The sequence below is a fragment of the Salmo trutta genome, chromosome 22, assembly GCF_901001165.1.
Source record: "Salmo trutta chromosome 22, fSalTru1.1, whole genome shotgun sequence".
NCBI classification, from domain to species: Eukaryota; Metazoa; Chordata; class Actinopteri; order Salmoniformes; family Salmonidae; genus Salmo; species Salmo trutta.
Window position 1 is genome coordinate 24542804 of NC_042978.1, and position 24538 is coordinate 24567341.

General features: G+C 44.5%; 1 protein-coding gene across 2 annotated transcripts in view; it reads left to right on the top strand.

Moving 5' to 3' along the window:
• naaladl2 (N-acetylated alpha-linked acidic dipeptidase like 2) overlaps positions 1-24538 on the top strand; it is a 288194-nt gene that overhangs the window by 169582 nt on the left and 94074 nt on the right. For both annotated transcript variants that reach the window (XM_029707333.1, XM_029707334.1), the window contains exon 6: positions 21471-21614. In XM_029707333.1, coding sequence (XP_029563193.1) covers positions 21471-21614 — 144 coding nt within the window. The remainder of the gene's footprint in view (positions 1-21470; positions 21615-24538) is intronic.

Genomic DNA, 24538 nt, shown 5'->3' on the forward strand with positions numbered 1-24538 from the left:
TAATCTGGAGACAGGTGTTTTCACCATCTCCTTAGCTATCATACTCTAATTCCACTGATTTCAAAACTTAGTCCTCCAGAAAGTGGAGAGCAACACTTATGCAGTTTTGCTAAGCAATATATATATATAAAAAAGCTGCGTTAGACAGGATTTGCTACACTTACTAACCAGCTCAAACAGACAGAAGCATGCTATATGGCAGACCAATCTGAACTCATCTCTCGGCATGTCGAGCCCACTCATTATCTCAGCCAATCTTTGCTAGCGGGAAGGTTGCTGTCGTTTTCTGTGGCTAAACCAAGTAGGCTTGTAATTGAACAATTGTATTTACTGATGGCATACAAATTTGTTATTAAGGCACATGAAAGTTCCCATGTTTGAGAAGGCATTTCTGCCACAAAAAAAAATGCATTTTGATTAAAAAAAACAGGTCACATATTGTTTGCAATTTGACTTGCGATTAGATCAAAACACTTGGTGAACTGTTGGAATCATGGAAATAGAATGATTATTCTAATTCTATAGTTAGAGTATAATAGCTGTCACTTTGACATGACAATGACTGAAAGATCCAGGGAGGAGTTATTGTGACAGGGTTGGAAACAAAGTGTTGGTCAGTGTTTTCCAGGGGACCCTCATTAGATGTTACCTATATCAAACAAACCAAACACTGAAATACCGTCATAGAAGGTAAAGTAAAAACCTAAACCGTTCCATGCATTGATACCGGTATATAGTACAATACAGTAAACCGTGCAGCCCTAGTTAGAGCACCTCCCAAATGGAAGCTTTATTACCCCATTTAAATCACAGGGTTTTGCTTGTTTGAGTGGTATTATCCTATTGTGAATGATATTATGCTATTGTGTTGCTCTGGATATCATTCCCACACTGCACCTTGCTTTATTTAGGAGGTCAGCAGACAAAGATGCAGGTGAAACGAATGATACACACACACACCCTTTCACAGTTAAAGATGGCGGCGCTAAGAAGGGTGTGTCTCTTTCTGGTTTCTGCTTAACGTTGCTTTTTTATTGCTATGTTTGCGTTAATTATGACTCTGTTTGCTCAGAATGTTCGTGCAATCATTTCCTACAACCAACAAGAAGAGGACGAAAAGGGGACTCCAAGCTAGGCTAAAAAGACCGGCTACACGGCCTCCTCTTCCTAGTATCATGATGGCTAATGTCCAATCGCTGGAAAATAAATGAGTTGAGCAAAGCTTCAATCGCAGAGCGACATCAGGAAATGTTGTGTCTTTGTTTATTCAACCAGACGTCTTTCCCATTTTCCGTATTGAACGGCGGCTTCTGGTAAGAGTAGTGGGGAGTGGACGCCACCTGGAAAGAGGAGACAGAGGGCTGTGAGACAGAGGTTTAATCCTTGATACATGAATAGTGTGATGTACACAGAGGGTGCGGGGCAACAGAAGATGAACAGCAGAGGGTCTAAAGATCTTAGAGATGGGGAAAGGGACGATAAAACGGGGGGAAAGTTTGTGGGATTCCACCCGGAGGGACAGATCCCGAGTGGACAGCCATACCCTCTGTACGAGATGATAACAAGGAGCCGGGGTCCGGTGGTGGTCCGCTTGTAGTTGATACCTGGAGGTGGTCTTGAGAAGAGCAGACCGGGCTCTCTTCTAGGTACGGCGACAGTGGCGGACAAACATCTGGGCCGGGGGTATGTTGACCTCTTCCTCTTGCTCAGAGAAGACCAGGGGCTGATAACCCATCGAACACTCAAAAGGCGAGAGACCAGTGGCTGAGCAGGGGATGGTGTCGCGTGGCATTCTACCCACACGAGTTGCTGGCTCCAGGTGGTGGGGTTGGCAGAGACGAGGCAACGAAGAGTTGTCTCCAGGTCCTGATTAGCTCGCTCCGACTGGCCGTTAAACTGGGGGTGAAACCTGGAGAACAGGCTGGCCGACTACCCAATGAGTGTGCAGAACACCTTCCAGAACCGGGACAAAAACCAGGACCTGGAACACAGCAGAAGTGTTGGTCTGACCGAATGCCATCACCAGGTATTCATAGTGTCCGCTAGCAGTGTTGAAGGCTGTCTACCACTCGTCACCTTCCCGTATCCGCACCAGATGGTAGGCTTTCTGCAGGTCCAACTTAGAGAAAATGGTGGTCCCTGGAGTGGCTCAAAAGCCGAGGTGATGAGTGGTAGCGGGTAATGGTTCTTAACCGTGATGTCATTGAGGTCCTGGCATTTGATGCACGGGTTCAGGGTTTTGTCCCTCTTCTACACAAGGAAGAACCCTGCTCCGGTGGGGAGGCAGAAGGACGGATACACGCTGCAGCCAGCGAGTCCTCAATGTACATCTCCATAGCCTGGGACTCAACAGTGAGTACAGCTGTCCCCGGGGTGGTGTAGTTCCCTGGGAGAAGGTCAATCCCACAGTCATAGGGTCAATGGCCTTGCTGAAAACCTCCCGGAGGTCCTGGTACGGTGGAGAGGTCCGAAGCTTCTTCCAAGCCCACAGGAAGACGTCCTGGTGCAGGCTGCGCCGACTTTATGCAATGGCCGTGGCAGAACGGGCTCCAGCCCATGATAGCACCAGCATTCCAGTTGATAAGGGGATTGTGTCGCTGGAGCCAAGAAAACCCCAATACCACGGGAACCTGAGGAGACTTAATGAGCATGAACTGCATAGACTCACTGTGGTTCCCTGACACTCGCAGGTTGATAGTAGTAGTAATGTGGGTGACTGTCTACAGAGCGCCCATCCAGCGCCCTAACGTCCATGGGAATGGAAAGGGGATGAGTGGGGATGCCCAGCTCTGACACCAGGGTAGTGTCCATGAAACTCTCATCGGCCACAGTTTCAATGAGAACCCGGAGAGATTTCGACTGGTTGCCCCACAGCAGGATGGCATGGAGAGGGGTGCGAGTAAGGGGAGAAGGAAAATTCTCTGTATGGCCCACTAGAGTACTCATACCAACTGATGCGCCTGGTGTTTTAATGGACAGGTAGACACGTAATGACCGGTAGTCCCACAATACAGACAACTCTTGGTGTTAAGTCTGCGTAAACATTCTGCTGGAGACAGCCTAGCTCTGCCGAGTTGCATTGGCTCTGGAAGAGGCGAGTCGGCAGACCTCGGAGACTCTCAGGGGAACTTAGACGCCGGGGACTTCTGGGATTCCTTGGTGGCAAGTGAGATCCTTTGGAGAGCGAGTGGGACCGGAATCATAATTCCTCTCCCTCCTACGTTCTCGTAGCCGCCCATCAATCTGGATGTTCAAGACGATGAGCGAGTCGAGGTCCGTAGTCAGCTCCCGGGCTGCGAGCTCATCTTTAACCTCCTCTAATAATCCATTGTAATGGAGACGCTTAGAGTCGAGACGCAGGTGCAGGTGAAACGTTTAATAAAACAACAAACATGGAACGAGACAACATAACGGTAACGTTTACGCATAAACACACGAACAATACTGACTGGGGAAAGAACCTAAGGGAGTGTCATATATAGGGACGGTAAGTGAGGTAATGGAGTCCAGGTGTGCCTCATGATGACGTGCAGGTGTGCGTAATGATTGATGCCAGGTGTGCGTAATGATGGATCCCAGGTGTGCGTAATTATGGATCCCAGGACCAGTTGTTAGTATACCGGCGACATCGAATGCCAGCAGGGGGGGGAGTGGAAGTAGACGTGACAGTACCCCCCCCCCCCCCATGTGTGAATTCAGCCGCATGACAATGAGGGACCAGAGGGACGGCAATCACGGATGATGTTGTGATCCAGAATGCCATCCACCGGAACCCAACACCGCTCCTCTGGACAATACCCCCCTAGTCTACCAGGTACTGGAGCCAACCCCCATGATGTCGGGAGTCCAGTAGAGATCTGACAGCGGAGGGGTGTCGGGGTGTTGTGGGGGACAGCATCAGCTAGCAAACCAGGAACCATGAGCCTGAAAAGGGAGACATGACAATAAGCTGAGATACGGTTGTCACTGGGAAGCTGTAACCTATAAGTCACCTCATTGACCCTCCGGAGAACCTTGAACGGCCCCACAAACCGGGGGCTCAGCTTTTGCAGAGCAGGCGGAGTGGGAGTTTCCTGGTAGAGAGCCAGACACAATCCCCAGGTTGGTACATGGGGGTCGCACTGCGGTGGCGGTCTACCTGCTTCTTTTGACGATGGACAGCGAGCTGGAGTCTCACCTGAGCATCGCTCCACACTTCTTCTGTGCGCCTGAACCACTCATCAACTGCAGGAGCTTTCATCTGGCCCGGGGTCCACGGAGCCAGGGCAGGCTGAAAACCGAGAACACACTGGAATGGGGTCAACCCAGTGGAGGAGTGATGTAGTGAGTTCTGGGTGTACTCCGCCCATGGAAGCATTCGAGCCCACTCTCCCTGCCGGTCCTGACAGAGACTCCTCAGGAACCTCCCCAGCTCCTGGTTCATCCTTTTCACCTACCCGTTGGACCTATACCCGGAAGAGAGGCTGACCTTGACCCCAAGCTTCTCCATAAAGGTTCTCCATACCCGTGATGTGAATCGGGGGCCATGGTCGGAGACGATGTCCTCTGGAAGGCCATAATGCCAGAAGACCTGCTGGAATAGTGCCTCTGCAACCTGGAGAGCAGTAGGCAGACTAGAAAGAGGGATTAAACGACAGGATTTTGACAATCTATCCACAACCACTAAAATGGTGGTGAAACCGTCAGAGGAGGGGAGTTCAGTAACAAAGTCAATGGCTAGATTGGACCAGGGATGCTGAGGCACGGGAAGGGGAAGAAGTTTCCCTGCTGGAGCGTTCCGGGGGGATTTGGTTTGGGCACATACGGAACAGGATTTGATGTAGCGAGTGACATCCTGCACCAAGGTGGGCCACCAGTACTTCTCAGAGATGGATTGGGTAGTGTGAGAAATACCTGGATGTACAACGACGACAGCTGTGTGTGCCCAGGCCAGCTCCCGATCCCTTATCCCTGTGGGAATGTAGATGCGCTTGGGAGGACAGTTAGTGGGTGTAAGCTCCCTCTCCAGAGCGTGGCGAATGTCCACATCTACGTCCCAGACCACAGGAGCTACGACTCAGGAGGGTGGGATTATAGGGTGCATTTTGGACAGGACTCTCTCCCGAACCGTAGAGACGGGACAGGGCATTGGCCTTTTTTAACCTGGGCGATAGGTCAGCGTGAAGTCGAACCTTGTGAAGAAAAGGGCCCACCTTGCTTGGCGCGGATTCAGCTTCCTCGCTGTCCGTATGTACTCCAGGTTCCGATGGTCGGTGAAGATGAGAAATGGTTCCTTGTCGCCCTCCAGCCAGTGTCTCCACTCCTCTAATGCCAACTTCACCACCAGGAGTTCTCGATCACCGATGTCGTAATTCCGCTCTGCAGGGGACAGTTTCTTTGAGTAATATGCACACGGATACAATTTCTGTGGATTACCCTATCGTTGAGACAGAACTGCCCCCACACCCACCTCTGAAGCTTCCACCTCTACCACAAAGGATATCATGGGATCTGGGGCGGAGGTGGGGTGGGGTGGAGGTAAAACATCCCTTGAGTAGACGGAAGGCCTCTTTGGCTGCTGGGCTTCACACCAACCTACGGGGACCACCCTTGAGGCGAGAGGTGAGAGGGGCGGCGACGGAGCTGAAGTTCCTGATGAAACGGCGGTAGAAGTTGGCAAACCCCAAAAACCATTGTGACCTCTTTATGGTAGTTGGGACTGGCCGTGACCTGATAGCATCTACCTTCTTGTTATCCTACCTCACTACCGGCAGGCTGATTTGGTAGCCTAAGAAGGAGACAGCTTTCTGATGAAATTGTCACTTCTCAGCCTTGACAAACAGGTGGTTAGCCAGGAGGCGTTCCATTACTGCTCGAACGTGAGTGATGTGATCCTCCAGGGTAGCCAAGTAGACCAGGATGGCATCGATATACACGACCACCTGGTGTCCGAGCACGTCCCTGAACACCTGGTTAACAAATGCCTGGAACACTGAAGGAGCATTGGCTAAGCCAAATGGCATCACCAAGTACTCGTAGTGGCCAGACATCGTGCTAAACGCAGGGTTCCATTCATCCCCCTCCTGGATGTGGATGAGATTGTACGCACTCCGCAGGTCCAGTTTGATAAAGGACCCGCAGAGCTGTTCGATGGCTGCCGGTACCAACGGGAGAGGGTAACGGTACTTTGTGGTGAGTCCTCTGTAATCAATACATCAACGTAACCCTCCATCCTTCTTGGCCACAAGGAAGAAACCAGCCGACGCAGGAGAAGTGGACGTGCGGATGAAACCTTGTTGGAGCGCCTCTTGGATGTAATCCTCCATTGCCTGGGTTTCAGTCGCCGAGAGAGGGTAGATGCGTCTGCACGGAGGCGCAGACCCTGCCCACAGGTCGATGGCACAGTCCCAGGGGCGATGAGGAGGAAGACAGGTGGCGCGGGTCTTGGAGAATACCTCCCGCAGGTACTGGTATACCTCCGGAATGTTGGGCTGAAGGGCAACCACAGGACTCTCAACTGACGTGGAACCACAGGGGATGGGGAAGCGGGTTCTCCGGCAATCGGGTGACCAGTCTGTGATTCTCATCCTCGATCCTTCCATAAGACCTTGAAGTGACTCCTTGTGTCTTCCAATGGTGGCTCCTTGACAGGAGACGGCGTTGCGGAGCTAGTCCGAGTCTGCTGGGTCAGTCATAGCCAGTTCGTACTATCAGACCTCAGGATAAGACCCAGATGCAGACAGTTCAAACAGATGTTTATTAACAAAACAGGGGCAGAAAGACGACAGGTCAAGGGCAGGCAGAGGGCGGTAATCTAGGGCAGAGTCAGAAAGGTCCAGAATGGCAGGCAGGCTCAGGGTCAGGGCAGGCAGAGCGGTCAAATCTGGAAAAACTGGAAAAACAAGGGCTAGAGAGAAACAGGAGTACGGGAAAAACATGCGGGTAGGCTTGATGAGACAAGACAAACTGGCAACAGATAAACAGAAAACACAGGTATAAATGCACAGGGGATAATGGGGAAAAAGAGGGGCACCTGGAGGGGGGTGGAGACAAGCACAAGACAGGTAAAACAGATCGGGGTGTGACAGATTCAAGTAAAAGTGAAAGTCACCCAGTAAAATACTACTTCAAATCAAATCAAATCAAATGTATTTATATGGCCCTTCTTACATCAGCTGATATCTCAAAGTGCTGTACAGGAACCCAGCCTAAAACCCCAAACAGCAAGCAATGCAGGTGTAGAAGCACGGTGGCTAGGAAAAACTCCCTAGAAAGGCCAAAACCTAGGAAGAAACCTAGAGAGGAACCAGGCTATGAGGGGTGGCCAGAAAAACACTTCCAAAGCGTAATGTTTCCACCTCCATGTTTGACGGTGGAGATGGTGTTCTTGATGTCATAGGCAGCATTCCTCCTCCTCCAAACACGGCAAGTTGAGTTGATGTTAAAGAGCTCCATTTTGGTCTCATCTGACCACAACACTTTCACCAGTTGTCCTCTGAATCATTCAGATGTTCACTGGCAAACTTCAGACGGGCCTGTATATGTATTCTTGAGCAGGGGGACCTTGCGGGCGCTGCAGGATTTCAGTCCTTCACGGCGTAGTTTGTTACCTATTGTTTTCTTGGTGACTATGGTCCCAGCTGCCTTGAGATCATTGATAAGATCCTCCCGTGTAGTTCTGGGCTGATTCCTCACTGTTCTCATGATCATTGCAACTCCACGAGGTGAGATCTTGCATGGAGCCCCAGGCTGAGGGAGATTGACAGTTCTTTTGTGTTTCTTCCATTTGCGAACAATCGTACCAACTGTTGTCACCTTCTCACCAAGCTGCTTGGGGATGGTCTTGTAGCCCATTCCAGCCTTGTGTAGGTCTACCATCTTGTCCCTGACATCCTTGGAGAGCTCTTTGGTCTTGGCCATGGTGGAGAGTTTGGAATCTGATTGATTGCTTCTGTGGACAGGTGTCTTTTATACAGGTAACATGCTGAGATTAGGAGCACTCCCTTTAAGAGTGTGCTCCTAATCTCAGCTCGTTACCTGTATAAAAGACACCTGGGAGCCAAAAATCTTTCTGATTGAGAGGGGGTCAAATACTCATTTCCCTCATTAAAATGCAAATCAATACATGACATGCGTTTTTCTGGATTTTTTTGTTGTTATTCTGTCTCTCACTGTTCAAATAAACCTACCATTAAAATTATAGACTGATCATTTCTTTGTCAGTGGGCAAACGTACAAAATCAGCAGGGGATCAAATACTTTTTTCCTTCACTTTACCTCAATTACCTCGTACCCCTGCACATTGACTTGGTACTGTTACTTCCAGTATATAGCCATGTTATTGTTATATGTTATACACTGTGTATGTATTCCTTGTGTCACTATAATATATATATATTTTTTATCTTTAACTGCATTTTTGGAAAATGACCTGGAAGTAAGCTATTCACTGTTAGTCCACACGTGTTGCTTACAAAGCATGTAACAAATAAGGTTCAATTTGATTAGCCAGTAAGAATTCTCTGTAAAGTGTGATTACTCATAAAGCCGCCGGCCCAGATGGCATCCCTGGCTGCATCCTCAGTGTGTGTGCCTACCAGCTGGCGGGTGTCTTCTCGGACATCTTCAGCCTTTCCCAGGCTGTAGTCCCCACCTGCTTCAAGGAGACCACCATCGTCCCAGTGCCCAAGAAAAACAAGGTGACATGCCCAAATGACTATCGCTCTGTCGCATTCACCCCAGGCATCATGAAGTGCTTCAAGAGGCTGGTCATGGCCCACATCAATGCCTGGACACCACTTTCTGCAACTGGACCCTGGACTTCCTGATAGACAGAGCACAGGCTGTGAGAATTGGCAACAACACCTCCTACACACTGACTCTTAACACAGGGGCCCCCCAGGGGTGTATCTTCAGCCCCCTGCTGTACTCTCTGTTCACCCACGACTGTGTGGGTTTGGACGACACCACAGTTGTAGGCCTGACAACCAACAACGACAAGTCAACCTGTAGGGAGGTGGAAAGTGAACTGGCATTGTTGTGCCAGGACAACAACTTCTCCCTCAACATCAGTAAAGCAAATTAGTTGATTGTTAACTTCAGGAAGCAGAGGAGGGAACATGCCCCAATCCACACCAACGAGACTGCAGTAGAGAAAGTTGGCAGTTTTATGTTCCTCTGTGTCCAATTCACCAAGAAATTGACATGGACCAACAACACCAACACTCTTGTCAAGAGGGCACAACAGCGACTGACTGAATTCGGCATTCCACGCCAGGTCCTCTCCATATACTACCGCTGCACCATCGAGAGTGTCCTGACTGGTTGCATCACGGCCTGGTAAGGGAATTTCTCCGTCCATGACCGCAAGGTCCTCCAGCGGGTGGTTTAGATGGCCCTGTACATCACTGACACCGTGCTCCCACCCATTCAGGACATCTACTCGAAACCTGAGGAAGGCCCATAGCATCATCAAGGACCCCACACAACCAAGCCACGAGCTGTTCTCTCCCTTAACGTTGGGCAGACGGTTTCAGAGCATGAGGTCTGATAACAACAGGCTCAGATACAGTTTCTTTCTACAAGCACTTGAGCTGGAACGACCACCTGCTCTGATTCTCCGCACCTTAGCACACATGCACTCAATCATATATATACACCTACATAGACATACACACACACACACTCACACACACACACACACACACACACACACACACACACACACACACACACACACACACACACACACACACACACACACACACACACTCACTCACTCACTCACTCACTCACTCACTCACTCACCACACACACACACACACACACACACACACACACACACACACACACACACACACACACACACACACACACACACACACACAAAAACACACACACAAAAACACACACACAAAAAAACACACACACAAACTTAAATAAAATCATCTTTGAGAACTAACAATCTCCAAAATAAAAACTAGACAGTCAGAGAGACTTTGAAATTTCAAAAATGTCATGGCATGGAGCCCCTATTGATTTTGTTATAATGTTTGAGTCACTCAGCATAAGAACAAGGCATAAGCCATATAGCAAACTGTGTAGAGATGCAGGAAATTAGCTTTAAAACTAAAAAGTCTCTCAGACCTAGGAAGAATATGTATATAGTCGTGGCCAAATGTTTTGAAAATGACACAAATATTAATTTCCACAAAGTTTGCTGCTTCAGTGTCTTTAGATATTTTTGTCAGATGTTACTATGGAATACTGAAGTATAATTACAAGCATTTCATATGTGTCAAAGGCTTTTATTGACAATTACATGAAGTTGATGCAAAGAGTCAATATTTGTAGTGTTGACCCTTCTTTTTCAAGACCTCTGCAATCTGCCCTGGCATGCTGTCAATTAACTTCTGGGCCACATCCTGACTGATGGCAGCCCATTCTTGCATAATCAATGCTTGGAGATTGTCAGAATTTGTGGGGTTTTGTTTGTCCACCCGCCTCTTTAGGATTGACCACAAGTTCACAATGGGATTAAGGTCTGGAGAGTTTCCTGGCCATGGACCCTAAATATCGATGTTTTGTTCCCCGAGCCACTTAGTTATCACTTTTGCCTTATGGTTAGGTGCTCCATCATGCTGGAAAAGGCATTGTTCGTCACCAAACTGTCCCTGGATGGTTGGGAGAAGTTGCTCTCGGAGGATGTGTTGGTACCATTCTTTATTCATGGCTGTGTTCTTAGCCTCTCTGGGCCAGTGGGACGCTTGCGTCCCACCTACTCAACAGCCAGTGTAATCCTGTGGCGCGATATTCAAATACCTTAGAAATGCTATTACTTCAATTTCTCAAACATATGACTATTTTACACCATTTTAAAGACAAGACTCTCGTTAATCTAACCACACTGTCCGATTTCAAAAAGGCTTTACAACGAAAGCAAAACATTAGATTATGTCAGCAGAGTACCCAGCCAGAAATAATCAGACACCCATTTTTCAAGCTAGCATATAATGTCACATAAACCCAAACCACAGCTAAATGCAGCACTAACCTTTGATGATCTTCATCAGATGACAATCCTAGGACATTATGTTATACAATACATTCATGTTTTGTTCAATCAAGTTCATATTTATATCAAAAACCAGCTTTTTACATTAGCATGTGACTAGCATGTGACTAGCATTCCCACCGAACACTTCCGGTAAATTTACTAAATTACTCACGATAAACGTTCACAAAAAACATAACAATTATTTTAAGAATTATAGATACAGAACTCCTTTATGCACTCGCTATGTCCGATTTTAAAATAGCTTTTCGGTGAAAGCACATTTTGCAATATTCTGAGTAGATAGCCCGGCCATCACAGGCTAGCTATTTTGACACCCACCAAGTGTGGTACTCACCAAACTCCAATTTACTATTAGAAAAGTTTGATTACCTTTGCTGTTCTTCTTCAGAATGCACTCCCAGGACTTCTACTTCAATAACAAATGTTGGTTTGGTTCAAAATAATCCATAGTTATATCCAAATAGCGGCGTTTTGTTCGTGTGTTCAAGACACTATCCGAAGGGTAAAGAAGGGTGACGCGCCCGACGCGTTTCGTGACAAATAATTTCAAAATATTCCATTACCGTACTTCGAAGCATGTCAAACGCTGTTTAAAATCAATTTTTATGCTATTTTTCTCATAAAAAGCGATAATATTCCGACCGGGAGACGTTGTTTTCGTTCAAAGAGAGAGAAAGTAAACATGGTGTCGGCTCGTGCATGCGCCTCCAGTCTCATTGTCCTCAGATCGACCACTTACAAAATGCGCTACTGTTTTTCAGCCAGGGCCTGCAAAGCCACCATTCATCGTTCTGGCGCCTTCTGAGAGCCTATGGGAGCATTAGAAAATGTCACGTCATGCCAGAGATCCCCTGTTTTGGTTAGAGATGATCAAGAAGGCCAAGAAAAAGTCAGAGAGAGCGCTTCCTGTTTGGAATCTTCTCAGGTTTTGGCCTGCCAAATGAGTTCTGTTATACTCACAGACACCATTCAAACAGTTTTAGAAACTTTAGGGTATTTTCTATCCAAATCAAACAATTATATGCATATTCCAGTTACTGGGCAGGAGTAGTAACCAGATTAAATCGGGTACGTTTTTTATCCGGCCGTGCAAATACTGCCCCCTATCCCCAACAGGTTAGGCAAAATTGTGAGTGAGCCCTCTCCCTTGGCTGAGAAGCAACCCCACACATGAATGGTCTCAGGATGCTTTACTGTTGGCATGACACAGGACTGATGGTAGCGCTCACCTTGTCTTCTCCGGACAAGCTTTTTTTCCGGATGTCCCAAACAAATGGAAAGTGGATTCATCAGAGAAAATGACTTTACCCCAGTCCTCAGCAGTCCAACCCATGTACCTTTTGTAGAATATCAGTCTGTCCCTGATGTTTTTCCTGGAGAGAAGTGGCTTCTTTGGTGCCCTTCTTGACACCAGGCCATCCTCCAAAAGTCTTCGCCTCACTCTGCATGCAGATGTACTCACACCTGCCTGCTGCCATTCCTGAGCAAGCTCCGTACTGGTGGTGCCCTGATCCCGCAGCTGAATCAATTTTATGAGACGGTCCTGGCGCTTGCTGGACTTTCTTGGGTGCCCTGAAGCCTTCTTCACAACAATTGAACCGCTCTCCTTGAAGTTCTTGATGATCCGATAAATGTTTGATTTAGGTGCAATCTTACTGGCAGCAATATCCTTGCCTGTGAAGCCCTTTTTGTGCAAAGCAATGATGACGGCACGTGTTTCCTTCAGGTAACCATGGTTGACAGAGGAAGAACAATGATTCCAAGCACCACCTTCCTTTTGAAGGTTCCAGTCTGTTATTCGAACTCAATCAGCATGACAGAGTGATCTCCAGCCTTGTCCTCGTCAACCCTCACACCTGTGTTAACGAGAGAATCACTGACATGATGTCAGCTGGTCCTTTTGTGGCAGGGCTGAAATGCAGTGGAAATGTTTTTGGGGAATTCAGTTCATTTGCATGGCAAATAGGGACTTTGCAAATAATTGCAATTCATCTGATCACTCTTCATAACATTCTGGAGTATATGCAAATTGCCATCATACAAACTGAGGCAGCAGACTTTGAGAAAATTAATATTTGTGTCATTCTCAAAACTTTTGGTCACGACATTAGCTGTGAAACAGAAATTCTACTCTCAGCCCCCTGACAAATGAGTAGAATTGCAGGAAACTAACTTTAAAACAGCAAAATGTTGTCTAACGCCCACGCCCACTCCCCCCCCCCCCCCCCCCCCCCGACACATTTAAATGCAGTCTTTCTCTCAGCTTTGATCACTCCTGGGGCTCTGATGTATTCCGCCCATTTCTTTACAGGGACTGCTAGGACCTCATTCTGCCTTCATCACAGTGAATGGCCAGTAAGTGGTGTTTTTAAAGTGTGTACTTGTTTGGCATGTGGCTAATGAGCCTGTGTGTTTCCTGTGCGCTGGGCTGGCTTTCCACTTTAGAGACACACTGGTGCTGAGGCAAGGGCCAAGGTTAAATCCTTTTCCCTGTCATCTACATTTTCACGTGTCCTCTTATTATCAAGAAGGCTAATGAACACATTAACAGATGTACTGGATACATCTTTAAATTGTCAAAATGCTCATTGACAACATCTGTCTGAATTTTGGGCAATGTACTTATTTCATCACATTTTAATGTTGCCACTTGCAAGGATTCTGAGACTATTCATTGACATTAAGGGCCCTGGCATTGTTGAGGCATCTTTCATTACTGTTTGGTTTATCGTAGAGGTTGTTGGCAGTAATGATCCTCGCTGGAGTAGTCCTTGCTTTAGTGAACACTTTTGGAGAGATGGTTATGTGAGTTTGACCTACACACTAGTCAACCTCATCTACAGTTTATTAATACTCTATCATGTCTGACCATTGTCTCAATCCTGAAGTATGTTACTGCTGTGGTCTCTCTGTATGTTTTACAAATATATTCTGGTCTTTGTATGTATCACTTACAAACATGGAGGGTCAGAATAGGACAACTGTCCATGTAGACTTTTATGAGGAATACTTTTAGATTGAGCACAGTATTTCCTGTTTTATTCATGAAATGCTCAAGAGGTATTTAGACTGCATAGTGTATTCGTGAGAAAGTGTATTGAGAGAGACTGGAAAGAAAGAGAAGAAGCATATGGTTGTGTCCAAAATGTGTTGCAGTAAGTAACAGATATCAACATACTAGGCTCTTCCATACTGAGAATGCCTCATCTGATGCGCAATTCCACACGTAGTTCTCGAAAGATGATTATCTTCTTAAATAGTGTGTAGCAAATTCTACTAGATGAAAAGCCAAAATGAGAATGACATCATGGCATTTGATGCATCCTACATTTTAGAAATTTCACATTGAAGGGTTCAGAAAAATGTGTGTAGGCTTCTTCTAGAGTCTGTACATGGCACGGTCATATACTGTACTAACAACGACCTGTATTAATTGGGTAATTATTAACTATGACCTTTAATAATCAACTAATAACCAAGCTGATGATGTCTTAAACACATATTTGTTTAATATTTTGTCCCAACCTATGACTGTATGGTTCAGACTAGAAAATGAAGGAGGAAAAGTGTAATTAGAGTAATGAGAGGTGGGGGAAAGATAGATGACTGGTGTTTTTTTCCCACTGAGATAAAATACCACTCACACATTCCTTCACTTGCTTCCCAAGATGTCACGTCCTGACCAGCAGAGGGCGTATTGCTTAGTCTAGGTCAGGATGTGGCAGGGGGTTTGTGTTTGTTAAATGTTGGGTTGATGATTGGGACTTCCAATTGAAGGCAGGTGTGTATAGTTGCCTTTGATTGGAAGTCCTATATAGGTGTGTGTGTTTGTCTTTGGGGTTGTGGGGAATTGTTTTTGCACTTGCTTTGTGAGCCTGCAAAACTGTTTGCTGTCGTGAGTACTGTTTTTTGCGTTTTCCAGTGGATACTTTACTTGTTTTGTTAATTAAAGAAACATGAGTGTCCACACTTCCGCTGCGCCTTGGTCCTTCTCTCTCATGTACGACTTATTCTGTGACACAAGATGATTATTTGAATGCTTCTTTCTGAAATGTATCTCTTCCAGACATTCCCAGACACCTGCAAACTTGTTTTCGCCTCTGTTCAACATCATTCATGTTTTTGCAGCAAGCACATGCACTTGTTCTGTATTGGCCAATCAAGTATCAATCTGGTAAGTCAGCTGAGGGGGGAGCTCTTTGGGCCTCACCTGGTTTAAAGTTTATATAAAAGGTGTGATAGCTTACTGGTTTGAGAATAATATGTTTCCGTATGCTGAAGTATGCTGTACTAATGAATAAAGGCTTGCCGTCTTAAAGAAGATGTTCTCTTATAGTATTGTTTGAGTCCGTCTACTCCTCGACAAACAATAAAAAGTATTATTTTCGCATACCCCAAATACTTACTATTTAGAAGTACGGGTATTCGGACATGGCCTATGTCTTAGATGAGCCTCAAGCAGATGGGTTTCATGAAGAGGGTTCTTAAGCATCCTATATTATGCAGTATCTGTAATGTGTCAGCTATAAACATGGAAATCAAACTGTTGATAATAATAATGAAGGATGCCCACCCCTCCATATCAAAGATACAGAACACATGAAAGACACTTTGACTGAAAAGGTGAGCTGGAATAGAAAACAAATCTGAAAACCAAAGGCCACTGAACAATTTCCATAAAAGAAGGATTGTGTTCTTGCAAATTAATTCCAGACCTTTGCAACCTGCTTATTTGGAAATAATTATTCTTAATTAGGCTTACAGTAGGAAAGCAAACCTCTTGGGAATAAAGAAAATGTCAAACATTGTAAACAAGTGGCAAACAGTTTGTTGTGCTTATAATCTGTGCAATAGATCACATTAGGTCTTAATTACATTGGATCTGAACAACCCAAAAGTTGAAACAACTCATGCACTTCTGCAATAGATCATTTGTAGTCTATCCCTAGCAGATCACAATGCAAAACCCAATACACAAAGCAATTGCCTTGTGTGGTACAGTATTGTACAGTTTGATATTACATACTGTAGTATGGAATTTGGTTTACAGGCATGCAGTGCATATTATTATTCCATACAGTGCCTTGCAGTAGTTGTGACAGAGGGGTGAATGTAGCACCATTGGTATCAATAAAGCCACACGTCCACACCAGGAAGACCAGCCACTGTCAATAGCCACTTAGTATTGATTTCACATGTAATGAAGTGGAGATGCAGGCGGGCCTCACCAATAACCAACCAAACTATCCAAGCGTTTTACAGATGAGGCATGGCTACACATACAGAGCTCCTGGTGTAATTATTATATAGAAGTCCTAGAGCCCATTCCAAGAAGAAATCATCACATAATGTCTATGTTTATTTAATTTATTTGCCACATAACTGCATTTTGTATGATTTTTGTACAGTGGAATTGGACATACAGTATGTAATGCAATATGTAATCCATTCATTTATTCTGCCCAACCATGTACCACAATGTCTCATGTCTTGGAAGTGCACACCAGCTTACCCAATACAGCTAGCTGTAGGTTGTGTTTCTCAGGGCTAGTACTGACAGCAGCTAGCCGACAGTGTATCAGGTATGGATGTGTCAGTGTGTTTGGTCTGCTTGTCTGCCTTGGGAAGTCATCCTGTTGTAAAGTAGAAATGTACCCAGTGATCTCAGCTCCATTCCCTCAGTCTCGTGGTTGGATCAATACAGCCACTCTGCTCTTGCTCGTGATATTGATGGAGATCAGATGGTGTGATGCACAACTGACATCCTCACAAGATTCAAAAGAGAATGGATTGACCGCCCGATACAAGGGCCATGTGGGGTTTGTCGGAGGCACAGTTAACAATATGTACAGGTTGATCATGGGTTACAGAAGGTCTTCTGAAATTCAGAGCAAAATATTGATAGACTGCTAGTTAATTATGGATTGAAAAAGACAGAACACCTAAGTAATGTTAGTATGATGTTTAATGAATATTGTTTCAATTTTGAGCAAAGCAGAAAAGAATTGTCTTAATTGGCTAGCCGCAAGTTACATGATCTATTGAAAGTTCTTTATCCTCTTTACAACCCTGTGTTGATGAAATGCTAAGAATGAGTATGTACCAACATGACTGCCTTTCTTATCTTATTTTACATTTCAGTCATTTAACAGACACTCTTATCCAGAGCGACTTAGAGGAGCAATTAGGGTTAAGTGCCTTGCTCAAGGGCACATGGACAGATTTTTCACCTAATCGGCTTGGGGATTCGAGCATACGAACTTTCGGTTACTGGTCCAATGCACTTAACCACTAGGCTACCTCCCACCCCATTCTCTTCTTTTATCTTATCGTTCTCTTTCTGAATATTTGATACTATTCACTCCTTAAAACTAGAGTACCTTTCTCCAGAAAACGCTGCTGAAAAAAAGCCAAAGGAAAACTAAATGGCTTCTCTCACAGCTGAAAGATTAGTGCAACATGGATCCCGTAACCGTTGCATGCGGTGCACGTCTCAACATGGCAGGAAGAGAGATACTGTATATATTTTTCACCTGGACCATTAATCATTCCTATTGGTGAGATTGCTTCTAGACCAGTGTGAGAGCCAAAGCCCAAATGAGATAATAAACGATTGCTATAGGAGGGAAGAGAGAAGCCTGGCTCCCACCGTACGTTTCCTTACTGCAGGCTGGCTTGGGGCGTGCCACAGTTGACTTACTTCCTTGCCACAGTCACCAGGGGCATGCTGCCTGCCCTCAAGGAAACTTACAGCACTCTGTGTCAAAGGAAGGCCAAGAAGATCATCAAGGACCTCAGCCAACTTAGTCACAGTCTTTTCACTCTGCTACCATCTAGCAGAAAAAGACAGAACAGGTGCATCAAACCCGGGACCGAAAGACTGAAAAAGAGCTGCTATCTCCAGGCCATCAAATCGTTGAACAGCCATCACACTATTCCCTGTAGCAAATGATAGTAGTAAGAAGTACTTCTGTAGTAAGAAACAAAGATAGACTCACACACACACAGCTCATACACATGTAGACTCAGTACACACATATACACACACACACGCATACGGCCATACTCACAAACGCACACACACACACACACACACACACACACACACACACACACACACACACACACACACACAAACACATACAGCAATGCTGCAACACGTCTACATTAATGTGGATGCTACATTGAATACGGGTAGTCCTGAATTGATCGTGAGTTATGATGAGTGAGAAAATTACAGACGCACAAATATCAAACACCCCAAAAATGCTAACCTCCCCTGTTATTGTAATGGTGAGATGTTCGCACCTTGGGGGTATGATATTTCTCACTCATCATTATTTACAATAAAAGTGACTCCAAAAGAATCTGAAACACAACCAAAACAAACAGTAAATGCATCCAACAAGTTTGTAGAGTCACAAGGTTGATGTAATCATTGGTGCTAGGAATATGGGACCAAATACTAAACTTTTGACTACTTTAATACACATAGACAGTGCATTCGGGAAGTATTCAGACCGCTTGACTTTTTTCACATTTTGTTACAGCCTTATTCTTAAATTCATTAAATAGTTTTTTTCCTTATCAATCTACACAATACCCCATAATGACAAAGCAAAAACAGTTGATTTTTTTTCTCACAAAAAAAATGAAAAATGTAACATCACATTTACGTAAGTATTCAGACCCTTTACTAAGTACTTTGTTGAAGCACCTTTGGCAGCGATTACAGCCTCGAGTCTTCTTAGGTATGACGCTACAAGCTTGGCACACCTGTATTTGGCGAGTTTCTCCTATTCTTCTCTGCAGATCCTCCCATCTCCACAGAGGAACTCTGGAGCTCTGTCAGGGTGACCATCAGGTTCTTGGTCACCTCCCTGGCAATTAAAACATACATTTAATACATTTTAGAATAAGGCTGTAATGTAACAAAACGTAGAAAAAGTCAAGGGGTCTGAACACTTTCTGGATGCACTGTAAGTGAATTTGTCCCAATACTTTTGGTCCCCTAAAATGGGGGGACTATGTACAAAAAGTGCTTTAATTTCTAAACGGTTCACCCAATATGGATGAAAATACCCTCAAATTGAAGCTGACCGTCTGCACTGATAGTACTTTTAACAGTTCAAATCGAAAGTGGGTGAGTACAGATCTAAAACAACAAATGATGTGTCACTGTCCCAATACTTTTGTAGCTCACTGTATATACTGTAAAGACATTACAGTATATACATCTTTTATACTGTTTTTCACACTGTGTATTCATATACTGTATTCGTCATATAGCTCATTCTAATATATCTACTACTGTACATTCAATTTTTGTTACACTGTTGATACACACCGAATATTTATATACTGGATTTTTATTTATATACTGGATTCTTGACATAGCTAATATATCTACTGCTGTACATTCTCACTATATATGTTTTGTTTATATACACATAGATTGCATTTGGATTATTGATACAGTGTTATTTGGGTTGCTAACTGGCATTTGTGATTTCTTGTTTTTTTGTTTTTGATTATTATTTGTGAACTTCTTTGACATTTTTAGTGCATTCTTAGAGCTAGTAACACACGCAATTCGCTGCACCCTGTATAACATCTGCTAACCTGTGTACGTGTACCAATGAACTTGATTTGATTTTATATTTCATTTTATAGTGAGTCCAAACTTTTCTATTGAGCTCAGCCATGGCCTCAGAGAGCCAGAAATCAAATTATCATATTTAATGATAGATAATGAATCTTGTTCTCAAGTGCCCATAAGTCACTCTTCCTGACCAAATAGGATATGTCAGTGTTAAGGGCTCAAATAGACTCAAATCACCATTTGTTAATATTCACATTCAGATGTTAAAGTTGTAATTAGCAAGAATAATCCCTTCACACTGCAGGTAACCTTGAAGTCTGTCCTGCTGTGAACGATTTCCATTGAGAGACCAACTCATTATCTAGCATTGTGACCGTCAATGAGCCAACTCTTCAGAGATAATGCAGAGGGAGCCATTTTAATTCCATTCAGATAACTGTTCAAATAATTATATTTTGTTTGAGAGAATTATGGATTGAAAATTATGGATTGAAAACGCAATCGGCATGAATAGTGTGGAGTTGAAGAGTCCAGTTTGCTACATTGTTATTCGAGTATGACTGTTGCTATCACCCCAGCCGGGCGCCGGCAGTGGAAAATGTAACCCTGCTAAATAAATGTGTTACTAAAGCAGGATTAGGCTCACAGTTTGCCTGTTTTAATGAGGCTGAATCAACGGGCCATTTCACCCATCTAAATCCCCATTGGTTTGCAGAAACCATTACTTCCAACTTAAAATCCACCAGCCTATTAGCGGGTCGCCTGCAAGCCCCAATCAGAGGTGGAGGGCTTTGATACGAGTGGAGAGAGAGAGAGAGAGAGGTCTTCAGCTACCCTCACTGTCCTTCTCTCCTCTCCTTCACTTTCCATTTGGAGCCTCAGGTGCCTGCCTGCCCGCCACACTCTCCTGTCCTGCTTTAAAGCTAATTTCCTGCAATTATACACATTTTACCATTGGGTGGAGAGAAGATTTGGCCGTTTTAAAGCTGATTCTCTGTTAATTCTACACATTTTGCCATTTGGCTGAGACAAAATGTTTCAGTTTTAAAGCTAATTTCCTTCAAATATACACATTTATCCATGGCTTGTGTTATTGGAGTGACTCAAACATTATAAAAAAAATCGATAGGGCCCATGCTATGACAAGAATACTCTTAAATGCATAATTTTTAGAATTTTAGATTCTCCTGGTATGTCTAGCTTTTATTTTGGTGATAGTTATCAAAGATGATCTTATTTTAAAATATATGAGTTCATTATCTTTTCTATATACTTTATACAGTACCAGTCAAAAGTTTGGACACACCTACTCATTGAAGGGTTTTTCTTTATTTGTTACTGTTTTCTACAATGTAGATCTAAAATATAAGAATTTGAAGAATCTAAAAATAACATATATTTTGATTTGTTTAACAGTTTTTTGGGTACTACATGATTCCATATGTGTTATTTCATAGTTTTGATGTCTTCACTATCATACTACAATGTAGAAAATAATAAAAATAAAGAAAAACCCTTGAATGAGTAGGTGTGTCCAAACCTTTGACTGGTACTGTATACGCTATTAGTCATTTAAGTTTACACGCCCCCCAAAAAATCCAACCCCAATTTATTTTTAAAATAATAAATAAATCATAACAATATTTGTTGTACTACTTCGACTAAGGTGGTACAAAAAAAACAACACTTAGGTGACCCGCCCAAGACCTTTCCAATAGACTGACCTTGTTAGTGCAGGGGGAGGTTTATGAGTGTGAAGCTCATACAGCCAGAACAGATCCTAAGCCAGTGTTCCCGTGTTATTCATTGCAGTGGGGAGTTACAGGGAGGAGCGGCCCAACCTGACGTCTCTGCTGGTCCAGCCAATCTCTGCCTCCCTAGCCAAAAGGCTGCTCAACATCCAGTCTGTGGGACTGGGGAGTCCCTGTACCCCTCTGGCCATGCCTGCTGCCTCAGGTACAGTACTCCCTCTCAGTCTCAACTCACTCTAAAAAGCATGTACTGCATGTACCTCCTACTCTAGCCCATTTCCAGTGCTATGAGGGGATGCCCCTAATGTTCCTAGTTGCATATCCTCAGAGAAACACTCAAGAGTCCCTGTCTGGATGGACAGGAGGAGGATAAATGCGTCAGGTGCAGTAGGAGTCTTCTCCCGGTCATTACATTAATCATCTATTATGATATAATGAGCCATTGAGCTCAAGAAGGAGACACAGCCAAGCTATTAGAAAACATTGGCCGGCCCTTCAGTCCAATTGCAGGAGTAGCTAGGTATGTGGCGAGCAAATGATGTTCTCTGATATACATTCCGTGGAGGGAAGAGTGGGTCGTTGTGGCCCTGTGAATTACAGCGATCCTCAACGTGATCTCATGGTTACACTCGTCTTGATAATATATGTTCCAAGACCATTACAGTTGTCAATCAGCCTCACTCATGCTATACCCCTGGGATTTAGCTGAATCCATGAGTGCATAACTAGCGGAGCGCATTAAAGTGCCCAGGCACCTCAGAGGTTACATTTAAGGAATCTGGTCCATAAAAATGTAAAATCTGAAAAAATATTGGTAAGTGTATCATTGGATTTAAATCTGAGGGTCTTCAGTGAAAGGTCTTGGTTCATATTGAGAATATGTTTTAATCTGAAAATATATTTAAAATGTATATAGTGTCTAATTTCCATTCAACGTGGTGACCTCTTATCTCCTATAATGTACAGTACCTCTAATACAGTACCTCTAATTGGGGCTATAGTGGAGCAGGTTGAGAGCTTCAAGTTCCTTGGTGTCCACATCAACAACAAACTAGAATGGTCCAAACACACCAAGACAGTCGTGAAGAGGGCACGACAAAGCCTATTCCACCTCAGGAAACTAAAAAGATTTGGCATGGGTCCTGAGATCCTCAAAAGGTTCTACAGCTGCAACATCGAGAGCATCCTGACTGGTTGTATCACTGCCTGGTACGGCAATTGCTCGGCCTCTGACCGCAAGGCACTACAGAGGGTAGTGCGTACGGCCCAGTACATCACTGGGGCTAAGCTGCCTGCCATCCAGGACCTCTATACCAGGCGGTGTCAGAGGAAGGCCCTAAAAATTGTCAAAGACCAAAGTCATAGATTGTTCACTCTACTATCGCATGGCAAGCGGTACCGAAGTGCCCAGTCTAGGACAAAAAGGCTTCTCAACAGTTTTTACCCCCAAGCCATAAGACTCCTGAACAGGTAATCAAATGGCTACCCAGACTATTTGCATTGTGTGCCCCCCCAACCCCTCTTTTGCTACTCTCTGTTTATCATATATGCATAGTCACTTTAACTATACATTCATGTACATACTACCTCAATTGGGCCGACCAACCAGTGCTCCCGCACATTGGCTAACTGGGCTATCTGCATTGTGTCCAGCCACCCGCCAACCCCTCTTTTACGCTACTGCTACTCTCTGTTCATCATATATGCATAGTCACTTTAACCATATCTACATGTACATACTACCTCAATCAGCCTGACTAACCGGTGTCTGTATGTAGCCTCGCTACCTTTATAGCCTCGCTACTGTATATAGCCTGTCTTTTTATTGTTGTTTTATTTCCTTACTTACCTATTGTTCGCCTAATACCTTTTTTGCACTATTGGTTAAAGCCTGTAAGTAAGCATTTCACTGTAAGGTCTACACCTGTTGTATTCGGCGCACGTGACAAATAAACTTTGATTTGATTTGTATCACCTATGTTCCTTTTACTGTCACTCATCAAACATCAACACGAGCCCTTGATTGGACGGCTCTTTGTCACTTCAGATGTTAATAGGCAATTAGACCTGGAATTGTTTACCTGGAATATCTCCCTAGTACAGCAGGCTGTAAACGCCCTGCCAGGTTTACACTCATTAACAGAGAATAAAGAATCAACCATTCTCTTTGCAGTGTCATCATGCTCTTCAACAGTCAGTTGAGGTAAAATGAGGTAAATATTTAAAAGGACATTTAGAGTAAAATGGAAGGGTGCTTTATAACCCCGTCACAGCAACACCAGACCCTCTCCAGGAGGAGAAAGCAGTTGCATTAACTATGTTTTAAAAGGGGTGTATTAGACTCTAACTCATGCTATTGACTGAAAATCCCCACTTATCTTTGCATCATCACCCAGGAGACCTAGCTAGCAAGTGCTGCAGTGCAGTTGTCTCTGGTTGATAGACAGTAGAGGATTTTGGCTCCAACGACAAAATGAAGGAAAACTGACTTTAAGTCAAATCCCTTGCCAAAGTCATAATAAAGAAGGTAAACACTCATGCTATCAGGGTGATTATGAGGCACTTCTGCTGTTGTCTTGGATGGCTCTACATTCTGCTCTTTTGAATCACCTCCAAAGGCAGAAAGGCATCTGCCAAGGATTTCAGCAGACAGTTAGAAGTGAATGTGTGTGTGTCTGTGTCCGTGTGTCCGTGCGTCTGTATGTTGGAGTATGTGCATGGATGGGTTTTGCAATCTTGTCAATTCACCTTTGATATCCAGTATAATAAAACACTAAATGTGGCAAATTATGGTGTGCATCGTCTCTGAGAGGATCCCTGTCCTGCTGTTGACAGTAAGGCATAGAGGACCTGAAGGGGTTAAGAGGAGAGGTTTCTTTAGATGTCTGCATGGCTGGGTGAGGCTGTCTGCACCAGTCACTTCCCATTTTTCCATGTGTCCAAACCCCCCTGATTACTAACTGGAACAGCACCCTCCACGGCAGGCAGGCATCCCCCTGTCACGCTGCAGACACGGACTCACCGAGCCGCACCGCCACACACTGACAATCAATGGGGCCAAAAATACCAGTGGCCACAACACGGTTGCTATCGATCCCTCAAAGAGAGGGGGTCCCAGATGTGCACCTT